Raw genomic sequence first — 19,337 nt, forward strand, 5'->3', positions numbered from 1 at the left:
CACAGAATCGCAGATCCCCTGGCAAAAATATATTTTGGAAAAAGATTGCATAAAATGACTTACTATCCCTTTGGTGAAGACACTGAGCAATGTTCACTTCTAAGGTCCACTTTTCATGTAAGGAAGAAGTAAATCTGACAGGTTTCTTGAAAATATATAGGCCCTAAGTAAATGGGAATATCTCATGCGTCTGTCTATCTATCTATCTATCTATCTATCTATCTGTCTGTCTGTCTGTCTGTCTGTCTGTCTGTCTGTCTGTCTAACACCTATTATTTATTGCCTATTTGTTTATATATGCATATTTTATATAGAATATATTTTATATACAAAATAAAATATATAGCATGTGGTATATATTTCATACATTGTGTGTGCAGGGAAATATGCAAATGTGCACACACATATATGTGTGTATGTATACATATATATATTCACACACATATGAAATGACTGACTTCTTATCTGCCAAGTTCTGTCAGTTCTCAAACACATTTTTCTTATCATGTTTGATGAGCTGTCAGATGAGTTAATAGAATATTCCAAGTATATTCTCTCAGAAACGGCTTTGAAAACTCGTGCTAGAGAAGACAAGCTGCTTTGGAAAAAGATATTTTAAAAGTTAAGAAGGATAAGGACCATCTTCCATTTAAAGTCAGTCTTATTATAATCCTTTTCTTCCCATCTTGATTGGCTTAATATCTTAAGAGTCTTCCAAATCCAAAGAGTTGATTAAATAACCAATGTAGATAGTAGATGAAACTTTAGGAAAACATATCAAGATACTTATACATTTTTGGAAGGATTTAAAAATTTAAAAGTATATACAGTGATATTATATATTTGATGTTTCAACTTTATTAAAAACAGTTGTTTAGTTATGAAAAACAATGCACAATAAAAAGATTATTAAAAGTAATGTACTTTAAAAATAGACAATAAAATCATGAAAAACTTAAAATATTTTGTCTAATTTTATCATATTGAAATTAGAGAATGATATGTGAATATATTGTCCTAGTAAAACTTAAACCATAGAAAAGGCTGAAGTCCCTTTGGGCACCCATTTTCTGTCACATATCCAATACCTTGGCGGCTCAGTCTTCTAGCTGTTCTTATAGGGAAGGTACACAGGTACACATATGCTCTGTGCTTCATCATCTTCGTCTTGGATTTATCACACCATGTTTGGAGGTGTAAAACTTGAATTTTCTCCCATATAATATTATGTCAGGCAATAGATATGCCATCTCACTAGAAATTAATTGGTCAGTTCTCCACAGTGTTTTTCCTTATTGTTAAAAAATTGATGCTGCTTCCCATTTGATAGAAGTTTAATAAAAAGCTTTAAGACCCTAATGATGCCTGAGGTTAGTCATAAGGGGCCTCTGCTGGTCCACATTTGAGTTATAGATCATCACATATGAATAGCTCTGGATAGTTTACTTCTTTGACATTGGTCTCCATGTGCAAGGCAGGAACAACAAGGTCTGCCTTACAGGTCAGTAGTTATAAGAACACTATGACCTAATCCGAGGAAAACCTCCTTGCACCAGGGAAAGCATTCAGCACTGGTGGCTTATGAATGTTTAATATTCTTACCAAAATTGGTAAGTTCACCCCACGATACTCATGTTTGGTGTGTGTATGTGCTGATGTTTAAGTGTGTGCACATGTGTGCACATGTATGTGGCAACCAGAGGTCAATTTTGAGTCTTCCTTAGTTTCCTCATGGACATATTGAGACAGGGTCTCTCATTGAGCCTAGAATCCACACACTCAGTGAGGGCAGCTGGCTAGCAAGCTCCCAAGAGCTACCAATCCTTATCCTAAAAGAACTTGCCTAATCTGGAGACGAAGCTCTTGTCTCTGGATGCTGCCAGGTGGCTATCGATTCCCAATCTTGATAGTCCTCTCCTCTTCTCACCAGAATGTCTGTGTTTATCAGTGTATCACACTGCTAAAATGTTATACACTCAGCCCTTCACTTTTGCCGGACTAGCGGATTCCTGGGAGAAGGCACTGGATTTTTCTTTCCAGAGCCTTGTATTGTGTTCAAACCTAGCAAATAATAATTGGTTGAATAACTTGGATTAAATTAAACTTTGTACGCTTTCTTTAGGTCATTGTGCATGTGTTTGGTGTGGGGGGGCAGTTTCTAAGACACAAAAAATTGAATTTGATCACATCTTTTAAGTCTTACTGGGAATTTATCTTTGTTGCTTTTGTCTTTGTGGAAAGAAAAATACTTGGAACCGTATTAGAAAAGAGAATAAGAATGTGTGACTCAACCATCACTGATTTAATGATTAAAGGACAGGTCATATGCATATTTCCCCCTAAATTCTGGGTCCCAGGTAAATTCAACCCTCTTCCCAGGAGGAGACTTCAGTTTCTAACAGTTTCCTATCTACTAGTTGTCTGGTACATCAACTTGGAGTTTAGTTAGTTGGAAAGATCCCTGTCTATATCTTTTCTCACTTCTTCCGCTTTCTATCATGTGCTTCCTCTTCCCACAATTGCTTCAGGTTTTTCTGGGTATACGGAGACACATCTTTATTCTTGTTCTCCTCTCTGGATGAAATACTATGTCATGATTTCTTCACTTTGCTAATTGACCTCTCAATTATGGCCAAGACTTTCCCTTTTGGTTAATGTGTGCAGTCATGCAATCATCATTATCAAGACACAAAGCTGCCATGTGACTTAACCTCCTGCAGGCTCCTTTGCTAGCAACCTATCTACTCCCATTCTAGCACCCCTTGTATCTATGCATCTGATTTTTGTCTCTGTCGTTTGTCTTGTATAGAATGTCTTATAAGTAGAGTTAGAGAATCTCCACTTCTTTAGTCTGCCACCTTTCTTTTGCCATACTCTATCTGAACTTCATTACTTATGTGTGTATCTTCCTCTTCATTGCTAAACAGTATTGCATCAAATTATATTTGTTTATATCACTTTTAAGAATTAGCTTCAGATTCACTTTCTCATGGTTACATTCTTTTTTTATTTTTCTTTTATTGAAAAAATTTCCGCCTCCTCCCTGCCTCCCAATTCCCTTCCCCTCCTCCTCCTTCTCTCCCCCTCCCCCCACTCCATTCCCCCCTCCCTCTCCAGTCTGAAGAGCAGTCTGGATTCCCTGCCCTGTGGGAAGTCCAAGGTCCTCCCCGCTCCATCCAGGTCCAGGAAGGTGAGCATCCAAACAGGCTAGGCTCCCACAAAGCCAGTTCATGCAGTAGGATCAAAACCCAGTGCCATTGTCCTTGACTTCTCATCAGCCCTCATTGTCTGCCATGTTTACAGAGTTACATTCTCCCTCTGTGATTCCAGAGCATTCCAGAGTTAACAAGAGTAGGGAACACTCTGTGTACTGACTATCCACCCTTGTATCCCCAACTAGTCTTATCTTTAAGAATGGAGATGAACATTCACCATTCTCATGTTCATGCCTGCATATAGGGACATGACAGTACCTAAAGGCTGCTCATATGCAGCTGTGACAGGATTGCCCCTGGAATGGGGCAGCCCTAAATTTTGAATACTACTAGTGAATTTCTACTTGACACAGTATTCTTTAATCCTCGCTATGGCTCAGGAAGTCAGAACTTCACAAAGCAGGAACTTGGGTTACTCCTATTTGAACCCAAAGCCCAGTATTAAGTGTGGTGTGACAGTGTTATTCCTCTGTCACTTGAGTGGATCCGCGAATACAGTCTGTGCTTTGTTCCTAGATGCCTACCTCATTACCTCTGTTTTCTTGCTTAGCTGTGATTAAGGCAGCTGAAAACTAAAGGTGTGTCTTCTTTGCTAAAACACAGCTCTTAAGTTAGATCAAACAAAACCGTGGTGGGATGGGCCCAGCAGATCACTGGTTCTGCAGAGCAGGCTAATTCATTGCAGATGGCCTGAGCTGGCCAGGAAACTGCAGGGAGCCAGTTCTGCATACCAGCTCCGAGCCTGCAGCTGGATGGCACCTGGCCTCGTGAAGGGAGAGTGGAAAGCCGACAGAAAAGACTGGTTTGATTATCACTCCACCAGCTGTCTTTCAAGGGGAAAATCAATCTAAGAAACCTCCCACCCGAGACTTATAAACAAGTAACACTGGCCTCTCGGGTGCAAGAGGGTCAGGGGTCCATGCCGGGGGACGGAGTGCAGAACGGTCACGGCATTGGCGATGAAGGCTGAATCCTTTCCTCCCTCATTCCACATGCAGGCCCTCACTTCTGCCAGGACGACGATGGAATTAAATGCAACTCACATGGGCCAGCCGGTCAAATCTGGCAAAGAGCTCGTTGAGCATCCTGACCAGCTCCTGAGCGGACAAGGTCGTAGAGAGGTTGGTAAATCCTTTGACATCTGCAAAAAGAATACTAAACAACGGGGAAGGAAAGAGTGGAGGAAAAGTGGATTAATATTTTCGTCCATTCTGGGAGACACATAAACTCTATTCTAATAAATCAACCGTGTCTGTGGTCTGAGATTTTAGCTCTCTGCCATAGATATTAAGAGGAACGCCTCAGTGTTTAACAATGACAGTGAGTCAACTTAGCGATCAGGAAGGACAAAGGGACAGCCAAACACCATGGTCTTGGTCCTGTGTTGTAAACCACCCTCCAAGAGGTCAGTAGGAGGAGACCTGTTTACAATAACATTTTATGATCTATCTCTGTATTTTTACAATGTGCAGTAATACAAATGTCACAAACACAGAACAAAACAGACCTGGCATGAAGAAAGCATACAGAACTGCCTCAGTGCCCCAGGCCTTCTGGCATGTGCTTTACCCTCCAATAAGACATCTAGAAGTAGGTTTCCCCAAAATGATGAGTTAAGGTGGTAACACCGTGAGGCCCTGGTAGAATGCTCAGCTAAAATATTCGCATTTATATAGATTTCAGTGATGCAGTTTACTCTGTGCATATGGCTTTGGACAGGGAAAGCAGTCCACCAAAGCTTTCTACAAGCCAGGCACTGCATGACCACCGTCTTGGTCAATCTGCTCAGCTACCTGATGGGGCCAGAGGCATGTAATAGAGCTGGTACTGTCGTCAGAAGCCAGTGACCCACTCATCTTGCCATGTCGTTTCAGACCTTAGAATGAAAGGATGAGCTGGGTGGTGGTGGCGCTCGCCTTTAATCCCAGCACTCGGGAGGCAGAGGCAGGCAGATCTCTGTGAGTTCGAGGCCAGCCTGGTCTAGAAGAGCTAGTTCCAGGACAGGAACCAAAAGCCACGGAGAAACCCTGTCTCAAAAAATCAAAAAAAAAAAAAAAAAAAAAAAAAAAAAAGAATGAAAGGATGGATGCAAAATGGGACATTGTGCTTGGGATTATTGATTTGATTTGATTTGATTATTGTTTGGTATTCACCTTCTGGGAAGCATCAAGGTATATTTTATGCATGTGTCTTTGCACGCATTGCGCTGCTCCTTGCAGTACATAGTCCTATTAAAATCCTACGTGCTCTTCATGACCTCTATCATAGACTACTAATGAACATTTATAGGTAGGTACTTCTCCAACTGAAGTAACCTGTCACACCCACCTCTAGTGTCTTACCAATTGTGTGCTTCCTCCTTCCATGACACTTAAGAACGCATCGACACCTGGCTTGGTGGGTTCCATGTATTAGTTATAAAACAAGACAAAATTCACCTCTGGGGTCCACATACCCACAACACGCCAGCTTCATTACATGCTTTCTGCGTCCAATCAGCAGAACTACTCAAAATTAAGCCCTCCTTTCCCAGAGTATGGATTGTTTGAAGTGGAGACCCTCAGAGTCCTTGCGGACCCACAGAAACAAATCTGCTTCAGCAAGGGCCTTGAATGAGGGCTATCCACTGTAATAATGGAGCAGCTCCTGCTTCATCACCTGGGTTAGTGATGGACAGAGCAGCCCGCAGGGCCTTGCTTTCATTCCATTTGACATTCTGTCCCCCAGCTGCTGGACTCAAGATCAAAAGGTCTCTTGAGTCTAGACATAAACTTAGAATCTTCCTACAGGTATCACTGTACTCGTCACTAGTAGGAGACAATAGTCCAATAGGCCAACAACACACAATGAAACTTAGAAATGTACAGGAGATAAATTTTAGGCAATACTCATCGAATGAACATTGAAAATTAAAACAACAGTAGAGAAGGGAGAATAAACGAGGCAGGTTGCTATGCAGAGGGCGGCAAGATTAGAAATAATTTCAAAAATATTCCTAATGCCAGTGCGGGTGACTTTGGGGGTTGGGGAGGGGGTGTAGCAGCCGGTCTGGCTTTGTTCTCAGACACCGGCTGAGAAAGATCCTCCTCCTCTTTCCTTCTTTCTAGTCTTATTTTAGCACCCAGTGGCCTCCAAACAGGCAGGCAGCCTCCCGCCACCGGTAAACTTCATCCTCCTAGCACCAAGAGTCTATGGCTGCAGGTATCTTGCTTTTGCCTCTTGGAGAGGAGCAAGTCTTAGGGGATTTGATGCTTTTTGATTTCTCTCCTAGAAACTGCTTGTGTTACCCTGGGGCATAGAGAATGCAGGGCAGGAAGCCAAATGCTCATTTAGAGGAGTGTGAACTCCTGGGAAAAAAGACCCCATCATAAGATGTGTTGAGCAAACGAACAGGAATGAGCTCTTGTGGACCACAGAGTGGAGCAAAAGTGATTAGCATAGCATGGAGGTCAAGCACGTTGAGTGAACTCAGGAGACAACGTGGAACGCTGAACATGTGCATTTTCCCCTTTTTCCTTTTAAAGGTGGTTTATGTTTTTCTCTATGATGATAGGCACTTTCTTATGCTATGTATTTTATTCTATGTATGGATCATATATAGAGATATATATCGTATATATCCATAAAACATTTACTTATTTGCTTATTGTCTTCCAAAAAAAAGCCATCCAATTTCTGCTCTGTCTGGGCCTGCCTTGATTGACAAGCCACTTTGTCACTAGGGAAATACAGTAGAAAACCAGTTATTGTCTGTACATTCCAAATTTCAACCTTAGCTAGAGCAGATTCCTTGTCCAAAGTTCATGTTTCTGCTGTGTAAATTTGGTTGATCCCCGTCAGCTAGGACCAGAAGGATCACCTCTTCCGGAAAAGCTTCTCTACAACCCACCCCATCCTCTACATCCTTACTTCTCATCTGTCTTTTAAAAAATTATCCGTTATCACACTTAATAGTAAAACTCCCTGTCACATTAAGTATGATGCTGTGATCCAGAAACAGAATTGATGAGCTCCTTTTTGTTTTCCAGAGTCAAAGTTCGGTGTGGGAATACCTCTCCCTGGGGTTGCTTCTTGCAAAAGCTTGCTTGGCAAACGCCAGCATCCAAATCAGGGTTTCTGCTGTCACTGCTAAAGGTCTGATGAGAGTCTTGTTCTCTGCAGGACAGTGCACTGAATGTTGTCAGTGCCAGGCAGAGAACACACACACAGGTGTGCTAGGAGCTGCTGCTACTTGCCCCCGAGGCTGAAAAGGAAGGGACCAAGTGTCCATGTGTTTCATTTCAGGAGCTCATCAATATACGGGCTTTTAGCCAGTGCTGGGAAATCTTGTCTTATGAGATTTGGTAGGAGGGAAATGCAATTCTGTTGTGTAAGCTGAAAATGTCAGATGCTAGCTTTCCTGGCTTTTCTAGAAAATGACGAGGCTTAGCCGTTTCCTATACGTTTGGAGTTTTAAATTGAGATGCAGAAAAAAAAAAAGCTGGAGGAACAGAAAATGGAATGAAGCAGAGGCAGCAACACCCCACTTCTGAGGAACTGGGGTACCCTGTATCAGGACAGTGGTTTTCCTGTAAGAAGTGGTCTAATCAGAGACCATTGCAGTGGCACCCTACGTGGCCTAGTGTCCTGGTGTGATTTTGAGCTATTTGACTTTGTGGCCTTTCTTCATTCCAGCCCATTTCCCTAGATGGCTTTTCTACTCTTCTCCAGCGACTCTGTGAGTGGCAGTGCAGCCTCCCAGTGCATTTTAAATTATATGGAACTGATTGCCACTAGGAAGTATGTCTGAAGTAACCTACAATAAGCCTGATACTCCACTAGATTTCTAAACCTGTGTGTTGTAGACCTGTCTTCATCTACATAATCTATAGAAAACTGCGAGATAGTTGTTAAATCATCTATTCACAGATAGACACCGAAATTGAAGCAAATGAATTATATATGGCCACATATAAGGAAAAGTCAAAATGAAGATCTAAATTAAGGTCTTTAGTAATATGGAGGCAACTCTCTGGATTTCAGCATCTGCCACACATACTGGAATGCTGAGCACAAAGAGGGTACTAACAGACAGATGGACTGAGAGATGGGTGGATGACTATATGGATAGATGGATGGGTAGATGGGTGGGGAAGTGGATGAATGGACGAGTAGTTGGAAGAGTGAGCAGATGCATGGGTGGGTGAATGTGTGAATGTATGTATGTATGGCTGCTTACAAAAACCTGTTTGATAAGGAAAAGGAGCTGTATCCATCTTTGTGCTGATTTCAAAGTGACATCAGGAGGAGACATGAATGATTATAACTGGCCCCAGGCAGAATGTTGGGATGATTACTTTTATCTGCTTCTAAAGGGATCTAGAACTTAAAATACAGCCAACTAATTTTAAAGAATTGAAATACATCAATCAGCAGATATAATCAAATTTTCTGACATTCTTTTCCAGTCAACATGGGAATGCAGATATCTCTGATGAATTACCACTACTTAATAGATTAACCAGGTAGATGAAGGACTCTTCCACACTCAGCACTCAAAGCAGGGTGATGCGAATGGCAGGCATACATGGATCACTGACCCTGCGGAGACCGGGGTTGGGTGTCATGTCCTCACCTGACATTCTCATAGCGATGGATGTAGATGCGGTGGAACTGATGCTGCAGGTGCTCATCCTCCACGTTGGTCATGTCATTGATCATTTCCAGCACGACGAACCTGGGAAGCACAGACAGCACAAGCCGCTCCTAGAAGAAGCAAGAAGGGCAGGCTCATTAGGCTGACCAGTGAGTTCCACGTGGGTTGGGGGTAGAGGTGTAGAAGCCCCAGGCCGCATATTTCTGGAGGAGTTGTTAGTTTTTTTGTCATTATGAGAATATACAACTGTCCGTTGACACTTGATGGGTGTAGTGCCTACTTAAGTGATGATGCTATTAATGGGTGTAGTGCCCATTTATGTGTTTATAGCCTAATAAGGAAAGAAGAGACCATCTATTACATACCCAAAGACCCTGATACACATTGAATAGATGTGATGAGTGACATGGAAGAACATCAAAGATTACAAAAGAATGAGATGTGATGTGATCAAAATCAGGTGTGATGAATGACCTTTTCTTGGAATGATGTGAGACCCGAGTGTTTGTAATGAGCCATTTCCATGTTAGGACAAGGAAAAATCTAGAAAGAATAAGTAGTTAATGCAATGCTCTCCAGCATCATTGAGGGAAGATGTGAGTAAAGACTGGTAAATAAATTGAGGGATTGTAACAGCCAATGTGGAGAGACATATAGACAGATCTTATACCAAAAGATGCTCAAATTTAATTCCAGTGATAACTAGGAGCTCAGGTAAAAATACTTCTTCACAGTTAAAAATACTTCTCTGACTGGTTTGGAGGATGACTTGTGTGAGGGACCAAGGAAAGACGCAAAGGGGTCAGTGGAAAAAGTTCCCGCACTGATGGGAAGTTGCGTTTGAGAAAAGATTCCCAGGACTGGCCGAGGGAAAGAGGGTCTCCCTGAGATGGTTGGGTTCTGAGCCTGCTGATGGGGGGGGGGAACCTGCTACAGCTATGGAACGAGGGGATACAGGAAGGAAACCAGGCATATGAGGCACCAACTCTCTTTTTAAAACAGTTTTAGTTTTTAAATTAAATGTGTGCTGCTTGTCAATTTTGCACAGCTATATAAGGCTGCGGTTCCTCTCACCCAATTCCTCTTAGACCTTCCTTTACCCCCATCTCCCCCCACTCTTCCCTCCGTGCCCTTCTCTTACATTCACATCTTTTATTTTGTGACCCACTGAGTTTATTCAGGGCCATGCATTTGGAGCTACCCATTGAAGTACAGAAACAAAACAATGACTTTCCCTTCTCCAGAATCCACCAGTAGCCAAGAGTTCTGTGGTTAACTGTTGACAAACTTGGGATCATACAGGTACAGTGTAGGCTACCCCAGAGGCACAAACTCTTTATCGAAAAGAAAAGTGAGACACGTGCAGTTTGAAGATGGAGCCCTGGTATCTGGTGTGATATAAGTCATGATAACAGTCATTATGATTGTAGAGAAAAGAATGCCCTGGTTGAGAACACAGATGAAATCCTCAAACATCCTTGTGTCCTGGAACCCAGACAAGGGTCTGAATTCTGACACATGGATGAAGACAGATGGGTTCTGGTCACCACAGTGCTTGAGTGCTGCTTTATGGCTCTTAGGCATTGTCACAAGAGTCTAAATTTAAGTCTGCAAAAATCCCTCACAGAATGTACAATTGAGTCTGGAAGTGAAGCAAGGTTTTGCATAAACTGAGCAACCAGGATGCAATCCTTTTCCTTCTCCTCTCTCTGCAGGGATTCTTATGGGATGGGGAAGTGTTTGCATTCTGAGTCTCAAGGAGGTATTGCATCCTGTCCCCAGCATGGATGAGTGATATAGCACTACATAAGCTACGTGATTTCTGTGCCTAGGATCCCTAATTTGTTCAGAGGTAATATTATAATTTATCTTGTGGGGGTTGCTCTGAGAATTAGTAAAGTAGAATTTGCAAGGACCCGCCATTCTTCCCTCTCCTTTTTCCCTACTCTACTTAATCCTGATCCTCTCATACAAAGGGCTTTATTGATAAAGTACCCCCTGAGTGCTATATTATAATGCTTCCCCCCTTGAAAGCTGACCCATGATGTGACTGAGAGGCATAATTTTTTTTTCAGTGCCCCTACATCATGTCTTTTTCATGTTCACAAATGTTACTTGTCAATTTCCCAGGTGCTTATGGCCCGGTTCATACAATTGCTGGGGAATAAGAGAAGGTGCTAATCACAGCTTTGACAAGCACTGGTGCTCAGGGTTGTGGGTGATGATTAATTGTGATGCTATTTACACACTTGGTACAGCCGGAGTAAGAGGGAGTCATGGAAATAAAGCACGCACTTCGCATACACCCTGTGGTCAGTTTGCAAAAGTGCTGTGACTAACCCTTTCACTAGTATTTGCGTTAGCAGTGAGGTCTAAGAAGAAAAATGACAGAGGGAAGAGCTGGCATGAGAAGGAGAGCAACACAAAGGAAGCACGGGAAGGCGATGCCGCTGCATGCATAGGGTGACCCTAGTTTGTGAGACCTGAAAAGATGCAGAGAAAACATGGTTCTTCCAGTGCAGCCTTAAGAAGCAGTTCCATCCCTGAAATCCAAGTCCATGTTCATGAGACTCTTTCATGAACTCCGTGCTCTGACCTTCTGGCAGAATGGCTGGCAGCCTTGTGAAAGTCATGTGCTCTGCCCCTCCCTGACTCACTGAGTTGTATTCTACGGTTAGCGCCAGGCAGGCAGGGTGTTGAAAGATCTGAAGTTGTCTGGGATACTCAGGCCAGACAGACAGAAGCTAGCCTATTCTAAGTCAAACATTGGTAGGAACTCAATGACACCTTAAACTTTATGTAGCTCATAATTGCCATAGAAAATACCAAAAATATGGCATTAGTAATCTGATTACCTAAGAAGCCAATAACAGAGACCTCGAAACAAATCATGTGACTTGGAATAAGATGCTTCCTAGAGTTCCTCTTTCTACCAAATGTATTAAAATCTCCTCTCACCCAGTGCACAAGGCTCTTTAAAATGTATTAACTTTTTTCTTCTTATGAAATCCTGCATGTATGTATAAAAACTACATGTGTGTCTGGTGACTATGAAGGTCAAAGGTGGGCATTGAATACCCTAGAAGCAGAGTTACAAGGCAGTTGTGGGCCACCATATGGGCCTTGGGAAGCAAACCCAGACCCTCTGCAAGAGCAACAAATGTTCCTAGTTGTTCAGGCATCTTTTGAGTTCCACAAGACTTAAAAATAACTCAGGACAATAGAGATAGTTCAGTGATTATCACTGCTGGCAGCTCTTCCAGAAGAACCGGGTTTGATTCCCAGGATCAACATGGTGGCTCATAGCCATCTGAACTCCCAGTTCAGGGGCTCCAATGTGCCGTCCTTACGTCTTTGCACACCAGGCACCTTTTTGAGGCACATAAATACAGAAAGTCATTGTATACATATGAAAACCCTCTTAATTAAGGCAGCAGCTAGGTATTCCTGTGCGTCTTTGCTAGGGTTTCTATTTGCTGAGATGAAACACCATGACCAAAGTGCAAGTGGGGAGGTTGATTAGGCTCACATTTCAGCATTGCTGTTCATCACTAAAGGAAATCAGGACATGAACTCAGAACAGGACAAGATCCCAGAAGCAGGAGTTGTAGTAGCCATGGAGGGGAGCTGCTTACTGGTTTGCTCAACCCACTTTCTTATAGAACCCAGGTCCAGCAGCCCAGGGATGGCATCACCCACCATGGTCTGTCCCCTTCCCCACTGGTCACTAATTGGGAAAATACCTCACAACTGGATCTCACTGAGGCATTTCCTCAACTGAGGTTCCTTCCCCTGATGACTCTAGCTAGTGTCTAGTTGGCAAATAAAGCACCCAACTCACTGTGATAAGGGCTGAGTGTTTCAGTGAGGACCCAGTGCACTAAGGAATGTAGGGGCTATGACCCAGCAAGGTTCCTGATAGATTGGGTGAGATTTCAAATATTTTTGCTAATGGTGGTGTTGATTTAATCATTCACTCAACAAATAATTATTGAAAGCATCCTATGTGGCATCATAGTTCCAGACACAGAGAAAAGCTGGATCCTTCAGGGAGGCTTTATACATAGAACTGGACAAGATCCCTAAATGGCATGCTTGGGCAAGTCCCCTTACCAGCTGTCATTTACGTGGCTCTAAGAATAACCACCACAGGCTCTACACCACAGAGTTAACAAGGATTATGTTATGATTATGATTATCATTCATAATCTCAAGTACAATTCACCATTTCTATGTAGTGAGAATATTTAACCATGGGTTCATAAACAGGAGGGGTAAAACAATTTCCCATAGTCACAATGAAGACAGAGACAGAATCTGGATTGCTAGCCTCTTCTAGAAACTTCCTTTTACCTTACCAGAGATATTAACTTTTGAAAAAAAAATATCCTCTCAAAGCCAAGTTATTCAAAGAAGAAATCCTAATTATTTTGGAAATTAGAAGCACACGGTCTTCTTAAACAAAAAATGCATGTTCTGCCCTTTACCCTGGCCTGTTACACATTGTCAGATCCTGTATGCTGAGACAGTTCGGCCCGTTCTGTGTTGTCTATGTTGAGTGGGTCACAGAACACTCATTGAGTGTATTCTGGTTAGCAAGTTGAGTCTCACTATTCATCACACATTAGGACAAATCTCATTTCCTTTGTAAAAGGATTTATTTATTTTTTGTTTTTTTGAGGCAGGCTTTCTCTGTACTTTTGGAGCCTATCCTGGAACTAGCTCCTGTAGACTAGGCTGGCTTCAAAATCACAGAGATCCACCTGCCTCTGCCTCCCGAGTGCTGGGATTAAAGGTGTGTGCCACTACCACGGCGTGAAAAGGATTTTTCATCCACTCTGATATCACACTATTTTGTGTTGTTCCTTCTCTCTCACCCAGCATTTGCCACACCACAAGGAACTACTCGGCGTATGTGTGTGTGTGTGTGTGTGTGTGTGTGTGTGTGTATTCCAAGCAAAGGAACATGCATTAAAGAGACTTTTGTAAATGTGCACATGATAAATGGGCAAGTAAAACTTGGGTCTGAATATGAAACATTTGGATAAATCAAAAAGGCCTGCAAAGAACCCCTAACCTCAAACGATTATATTCTAATGGCCTAGAGAACTTGAATCTCACTAGAGACCAGGCTAAGATTTTCATTCCTCAACTTTTAAGTTTTGGGATGGTTGCTAGAAACAGATCCTGGGGTAACTTGGAAGCTTATTTCTGTTTTTCTGGAGCTAAACTGTGGCTGCTTCCAGGGATAGATGTGGGGTAACCTCTTCCTGAAAGCCAATGCAGGGTGGGAGGTCTGAATTTCTGCATTTGGATGGTAGGATGCAGCAAGCGAGTGAAAGGCCTCAGGGCGCATCAGCATCCCATTGGAGCATCAGCATCCCATCGGAGCATCAGCATCCCATCAGAGCATCAGTATCCCATCGGAGCATCAGCGTCCCGTGGGAGTATCAGCATCCTATCGGAGCATCACCATCCCATCGGAGCATCAGCATCCCATGGGAGCATTGGTATCCCATCCACACAGTCCCAGAAACATGGGAACAGATCTGTTTATTCATGAGCAATGCTTTATGGACACAAAGGTGGTGAAAACAGTAACTTCAAGTGTTTAAAGATTTAGTGTATAAATAACTGTAGCTAACTGAATAAATGAAAGATAATGTTCAGCCCTAATTTCTGTGATTTCTATCTGCTGAGTTCATTTTCTCATGGAGGTATCTCCTTAGGTCCATGCTGCGATGCCCAGACACTCCTGGCCCCCCTTCATATATTTTTCATATTTGATTTATTTTTTTCCTTTAGTACTCATTATTACTTAATTTTCTATAGCTTTTACTTTTTATCTTCAAAAAATATTTGTTATTCAAAATGCCTTAGGCCACAGAGGATATTATGCCTCCCAGAAGCCATTAATGGTCATATCAAAAACCCTTGTTTGTGAAACCTCTCTTCAAACTGTTGGTCTTGGGGGGCGAAGGCAGAGGCTCTTTCCAAATAATACCCATTTATCTGTAAAAGGAAACATCTGCTTGTATCAGTTGGGATTGAGTTTGATGAGGGTCTATATTTTGCTTCATCTGTTCAGCATCAATAATTACAGTACTTAGAAAGGTACCTAGCAATTACTAGGCCTCTAGTTTTTATCTGTTACATGATTTTTTTTTAAATGAAGGGTTTTAATTGACTCTTTTCGTTCTGACCCACATCTCTGTATATAGTAACTGTGAAGCTGGAGTACTTACTGCTTTCGTGTTGAAAAAAGCATTTGTATTTAATGATGATTAAAATATGAAACTAAACTATAACAAATCGAAGTGTATTAACATGCTGTTCTGTATCCAAGTAGATTGAACATTTCACTAATGCTCTCATCTTATCTACATTTGAATTAGCAATTACAGTGTGGGTCTGTTGTCTCCAGAAGTGTTTTTAATAGTTCCTTAAATAAAGGCAAAGTGAGTGGGCAGTAACTTAAAATTTACGTGTTCTTTCTTATTCACAGTTTATCTTTGTGTCAAATCTAATAGGACACAAAGTAATGTAAAAATCATAAGTCATAACTCCTCTAACAAGTTTTAGTTCCCCAAACAGTGATAGCTAATCAGACTCCAGTGGAGTGTACAACAGAACCTAATATGATCTTACTCAGTCTGGTGGGAGAAGTAGATATTAATGAAATGATCATAGAAATAATTATACAACTGCATCTACTGCTAGTGCAATTAAAGAGACATACTTAATACACCGAGAGTCCGTAATGGGGGATGAGAGAGTGTGATTAGCTTAGATGAGTAGTTAATTAATTGAAGTTCAGATATGTGCCGGAGAGTGTATTCGTGTGTGTGCTGGTTGGTTGTGGAAAATCGTCCTAAGGGGAGATAAAAGCGTGCACAAGGACCGACTGGAAAAGGATGAACAGCATATTTGAGATGTCCAAAGAAGGACCATGGATAGAATCCAGTAACGTGAAATATATAAGGTAAAGTATTAGGGTTGGTCAGATCTTAATCTCAGAGTAACAAGAAACAATTGAAGCTTTTTTTTCAAGAATCCAAGATAGGATTTAACTTGGCTTCCCCTGCCTCTGTATGGAATTTCTTCCTGCTGATATGTCCTCTGACACTGGCTCATCAACACTCAGCTTTTTTTTTTATTAAATTAACTTATTTAATTATTAAAGATTTCTGCCTCTTCCCCGACACCACCTCCCATTCCCTCCCCCTCCCCCAATCAAGTCTTCCTTCCTCCTCAGCCCAAAGAGCAAGCAGGTTTCTCTGCCCTGTGGGAGGTCCAAGGACCACCCACCTCCATCCAGGTCTATTAAGGTGAGCATCCAAACTACCTGGGCTCCCACAAAGCCATTACGTGCAATAGGATCAAGAACCCATTGCCATTGTTCTTCAGTTCTCAGTAGTCCTCATTGTCCATTATGTTCAGCGAGACCGGTTTTGTCCCATGCTTTTTCAGACCCCGGCCAGCTGGCCTTGGTGAGTTCCCGATAGAACATCCCCATTGCCTCAGTGTGTGGGTGCACCCATCGCAGTCCTGAAAATGGACGGAAATAGAAAACACTATCCTGAGTGAGGTAAGCCAGACCCAAAAAGAGGAACATGGGATGTACTCACTCATATTTGGTTTCTAGCCATAAATAAAGGACATTGAGACTATAATTCGTGACTCTAGAGAAGCTAAATAAGAAGGTGAACCCAAAGAAAAACATATAAGCATCCCCCTGAATATTAACCTTCATCAGGCGATGAAAGAAGACAGAGACAGAGACCAACATTGGAGCACTGGACTGAAGTCTCACGATCCAAAGGAGGAGCAGAAGGAGAGTGAGCACGAGCAAGGAACTCAGGACTGCGAGGGGTGCACCAACACTCAGCTTTTGTTCTCCAAAAAAGGCAACTGTCCTGCCTCTGTTGTGGCCAACAGCAGGCCGCTCCTGGTGCGACACACCTACCTGTACAGAGATGGTCATGGAAACCCATCCTTTCAATAGACCATCAAACTAAACAAGGCTGTTGTAAGAGGAGTGGGCCGCATCCCACACCCAGCTAGCTTAACCCCCAAAATAATCACACAGAAATTGTGTTCATTTAAACACTGCCTGGCCATTAGCTCTAGCCTCTTATTGGCTAACTCTCACATCTTGATTAACCCATTTCTATTAAATATGTGTATCACCACGTGACTGTGGCTTACTGGCAAGATTCTAACCTACATCCATCTCTGGCCGGAGATTCATGGCATCTACAACACTTGCCTTCTTCCCAGCATTCTGTTCTGTCTACTCCACCCACCTACGGGCTGCCCTATAAAAAGGCCAAAGGCAGTTTCTTTATTCAACAAATGAAAGCAACGCTGGGAGAGCAAGCCATCCATCGCAGCAGTGATTTTCATCCAGTGCCTACCTCTGGGAAGCCTATTTAGTTAGACAAAAGGCATATCCTTGGCAAACCTAGACTGACAGTAGTCTCTGGCCTCCTCTTTCCTCCTCTGTAGTTCTGTCCGTACAGGTATTCCAGACAGCCTTCGCAGGGGTCCATGTTTCTCCACCTACCATTCACTGAACTACTGAACAGACCATTTCATTTCTTTCTTGCCTGCTTCTCTCCAGAATAACCCCTTCCTTCAGAAGATTTAGGTCTTTCAGCTCTGCAGCACAGACACTTCTGCCGCGTTCCTTCCCCTTTCCAGTGCTCACGATATGGGCTAGGCTGTCTCCCTGCCACAACTCCTCATGCTTTGGAGATGGTGATGGCATCTGTGTTGTTCACTTGAGATGCTCAGCAACCTCCTCAATGCTTGGAAGGAGCAGGTGATAAGTAATTAACTAGCTCCCAAATGAACTCACAAATGATACCTTTGTAAGGATTCTAGAAGGAAGGGGCTCCTGAATGAATGTGTTCTCGGTGTAGAACGTTCAGGGATTGTTAACTCGTCTTTCCGTTGTAAAACACATCGAATCCTCAGCTGACACTGTGTCATGATGCTTACATGGGAGATCTTGATAGTAACATTTTCATAGAGAAATACTCCAGCACCCAGACTTGCCAGGCTCCAGCCATTTGTGCTACTGGCAACTGTCCCGGGTCTTCCCTCTGTAAAGCATTTTCTGCAGAACGAAGGGAGTTTGCCTGGAGTCTGCTCACAAAGGCCCATTTTCAGCACTTTTGTTTCCCTTGGATCCATTCACTGCTTGAGAAACATCCCTCAGATCCCCGAAAGCACAAACTGAAAGAAAACAGGGAAGTTCACCCTTTATTACAATTCTAAGCTCCTGCTGAGGCCCAATCTATACTTTTCTGGCTTTGGAGATTCTAAGTACACGAATCTTTCCCGGACCCACACTATGGCCCTGGGTGGAGGCTGTGCTCACATTCTGCACCTAGTTTCTTCCCTGGGTTTTTACATTTGCATGAAAAGAAACCCTGGTTGGATTTAAAATTTATGAAGCAGCTGCCTCTGGATTCCCCTCTCAGTTCACATAACCTTCTCTATTCATGACACTAAAATGGTTCCGTGGCCATCAGCTGCTACAGTACCTCTGAGGGGGCGTCAAAGGAGAAACTGAGGGAATCGAGATCTTTATTCCATGCAAATGGTCATAGCAGGAAGAGAGCAGTAGCAGGGTGGCATCGTGACACAGGCAGCGTTTCTGAGTGTACACGCAGCTGCAGAGTTCTCGATTGCTTTTGGAAAGCCCTCACCTCTCCCATGCTCTCACAAACCCTGGCTCTGTGTTAACTCCCTTTGCTCTAGTGCCGGCAGAGCAGTATAAACTGCAGCCAACATACAGAAACCAAGGTAAGCCTTTTTTCTGAGGTTTCAGGTGATACTGATCACACACCATGTAGCATGTCACTTGCTTCACATGCGCTGCCCGTAGAAACCTCCCATCCATAAGAGTTGCTAGTTTCGTCTCATCTGCACATGAAGATACTGAGCACCAAAAGGTTTAAACCAGGCCATCCAAAGTCATGCATTTGGATTTAGATGTGGTGGCTCATGCCTATAATACCAGCAGTTGGGAGGCTGAGGCGGTGAGTTCAAAACTAGTCTAGGCTACGGAGCTTACTGTTCAAACAAAACCAAAACAAAACCCCAAAATAAGAACAGAAGATGATCCATTTAGGAATTGCACAACAAAAACATAAGCAAATTTTCTTTTACCAGCTGAAACTTAGATCACAACCTACCCATTTAATCATTTATTTACAAAGTCAAAAAGTGGGTGGCCAAGTCCTGGGCATGGAGCTTATCAGAAAGCAAAATGGGTCCACGCGTAGAACTAATAGAAGAGACCACAGGGAGGACTAAGGGAAGCTAGTGGCTTCTTTAGCAGATTGGTCAATACAGAAAGGTGGAGGAGGTGGACGTCTGTGTAAAATTGATTGTTTTCCAGACCCAGGGCAAGCCAGAACTTTGGCCACCAGGAATTTAGAGAGATCCAAGTACTCAGTCTCTGCTGTTAATCCATG

General features: G+C 42.7%; 1 protein-coding gene across 3 annotated transcripts in view; it reads right to left on the minus strand.

Annotated features, from left to right (window-relative positions):
- The window catches only part of Adcy8 (adenylate cyclase 8), a 208,537-nt gene that overhangs the window by 120,047 nt on the left and 69,153 nt on the right, over window positions 1-19,337 (minus strand). For all 3 annotated transcript variants that reach the window (XM_057791703.1, XM_057791702.1, XM_057791701.1), the window contains exons 3-4: window positions 8,830-8,960; window positions 4,259-4,370 (exon numbers count right to left, since the gene is read on the minus strand). In XM_057791703.1, the coding sequence (XP_057647686.1) occupies window positions 4,259-4,370; window positions 8,830-8,960 (243 nt within the window). The remainder of the gene's footprint in view (window positions 1-4,258; window positions 4,371-8,829; window positions 8,961-19,337) is intronic.

Source organism: Chionomys nivalis, chromosome 17 (assembly GCF_950005125.1).
Source record: "Chionomys nivalis chromosome 17, mChiNiv1.1, whole genome shotgun sequence".
In the NCBI taxonomy this organism is placed as follows: Eukaryota; Metazoa; Chordata; class Mammalia; order Rodentia; family Cricetidae; genus Chionomys; species Chionomys nivalis.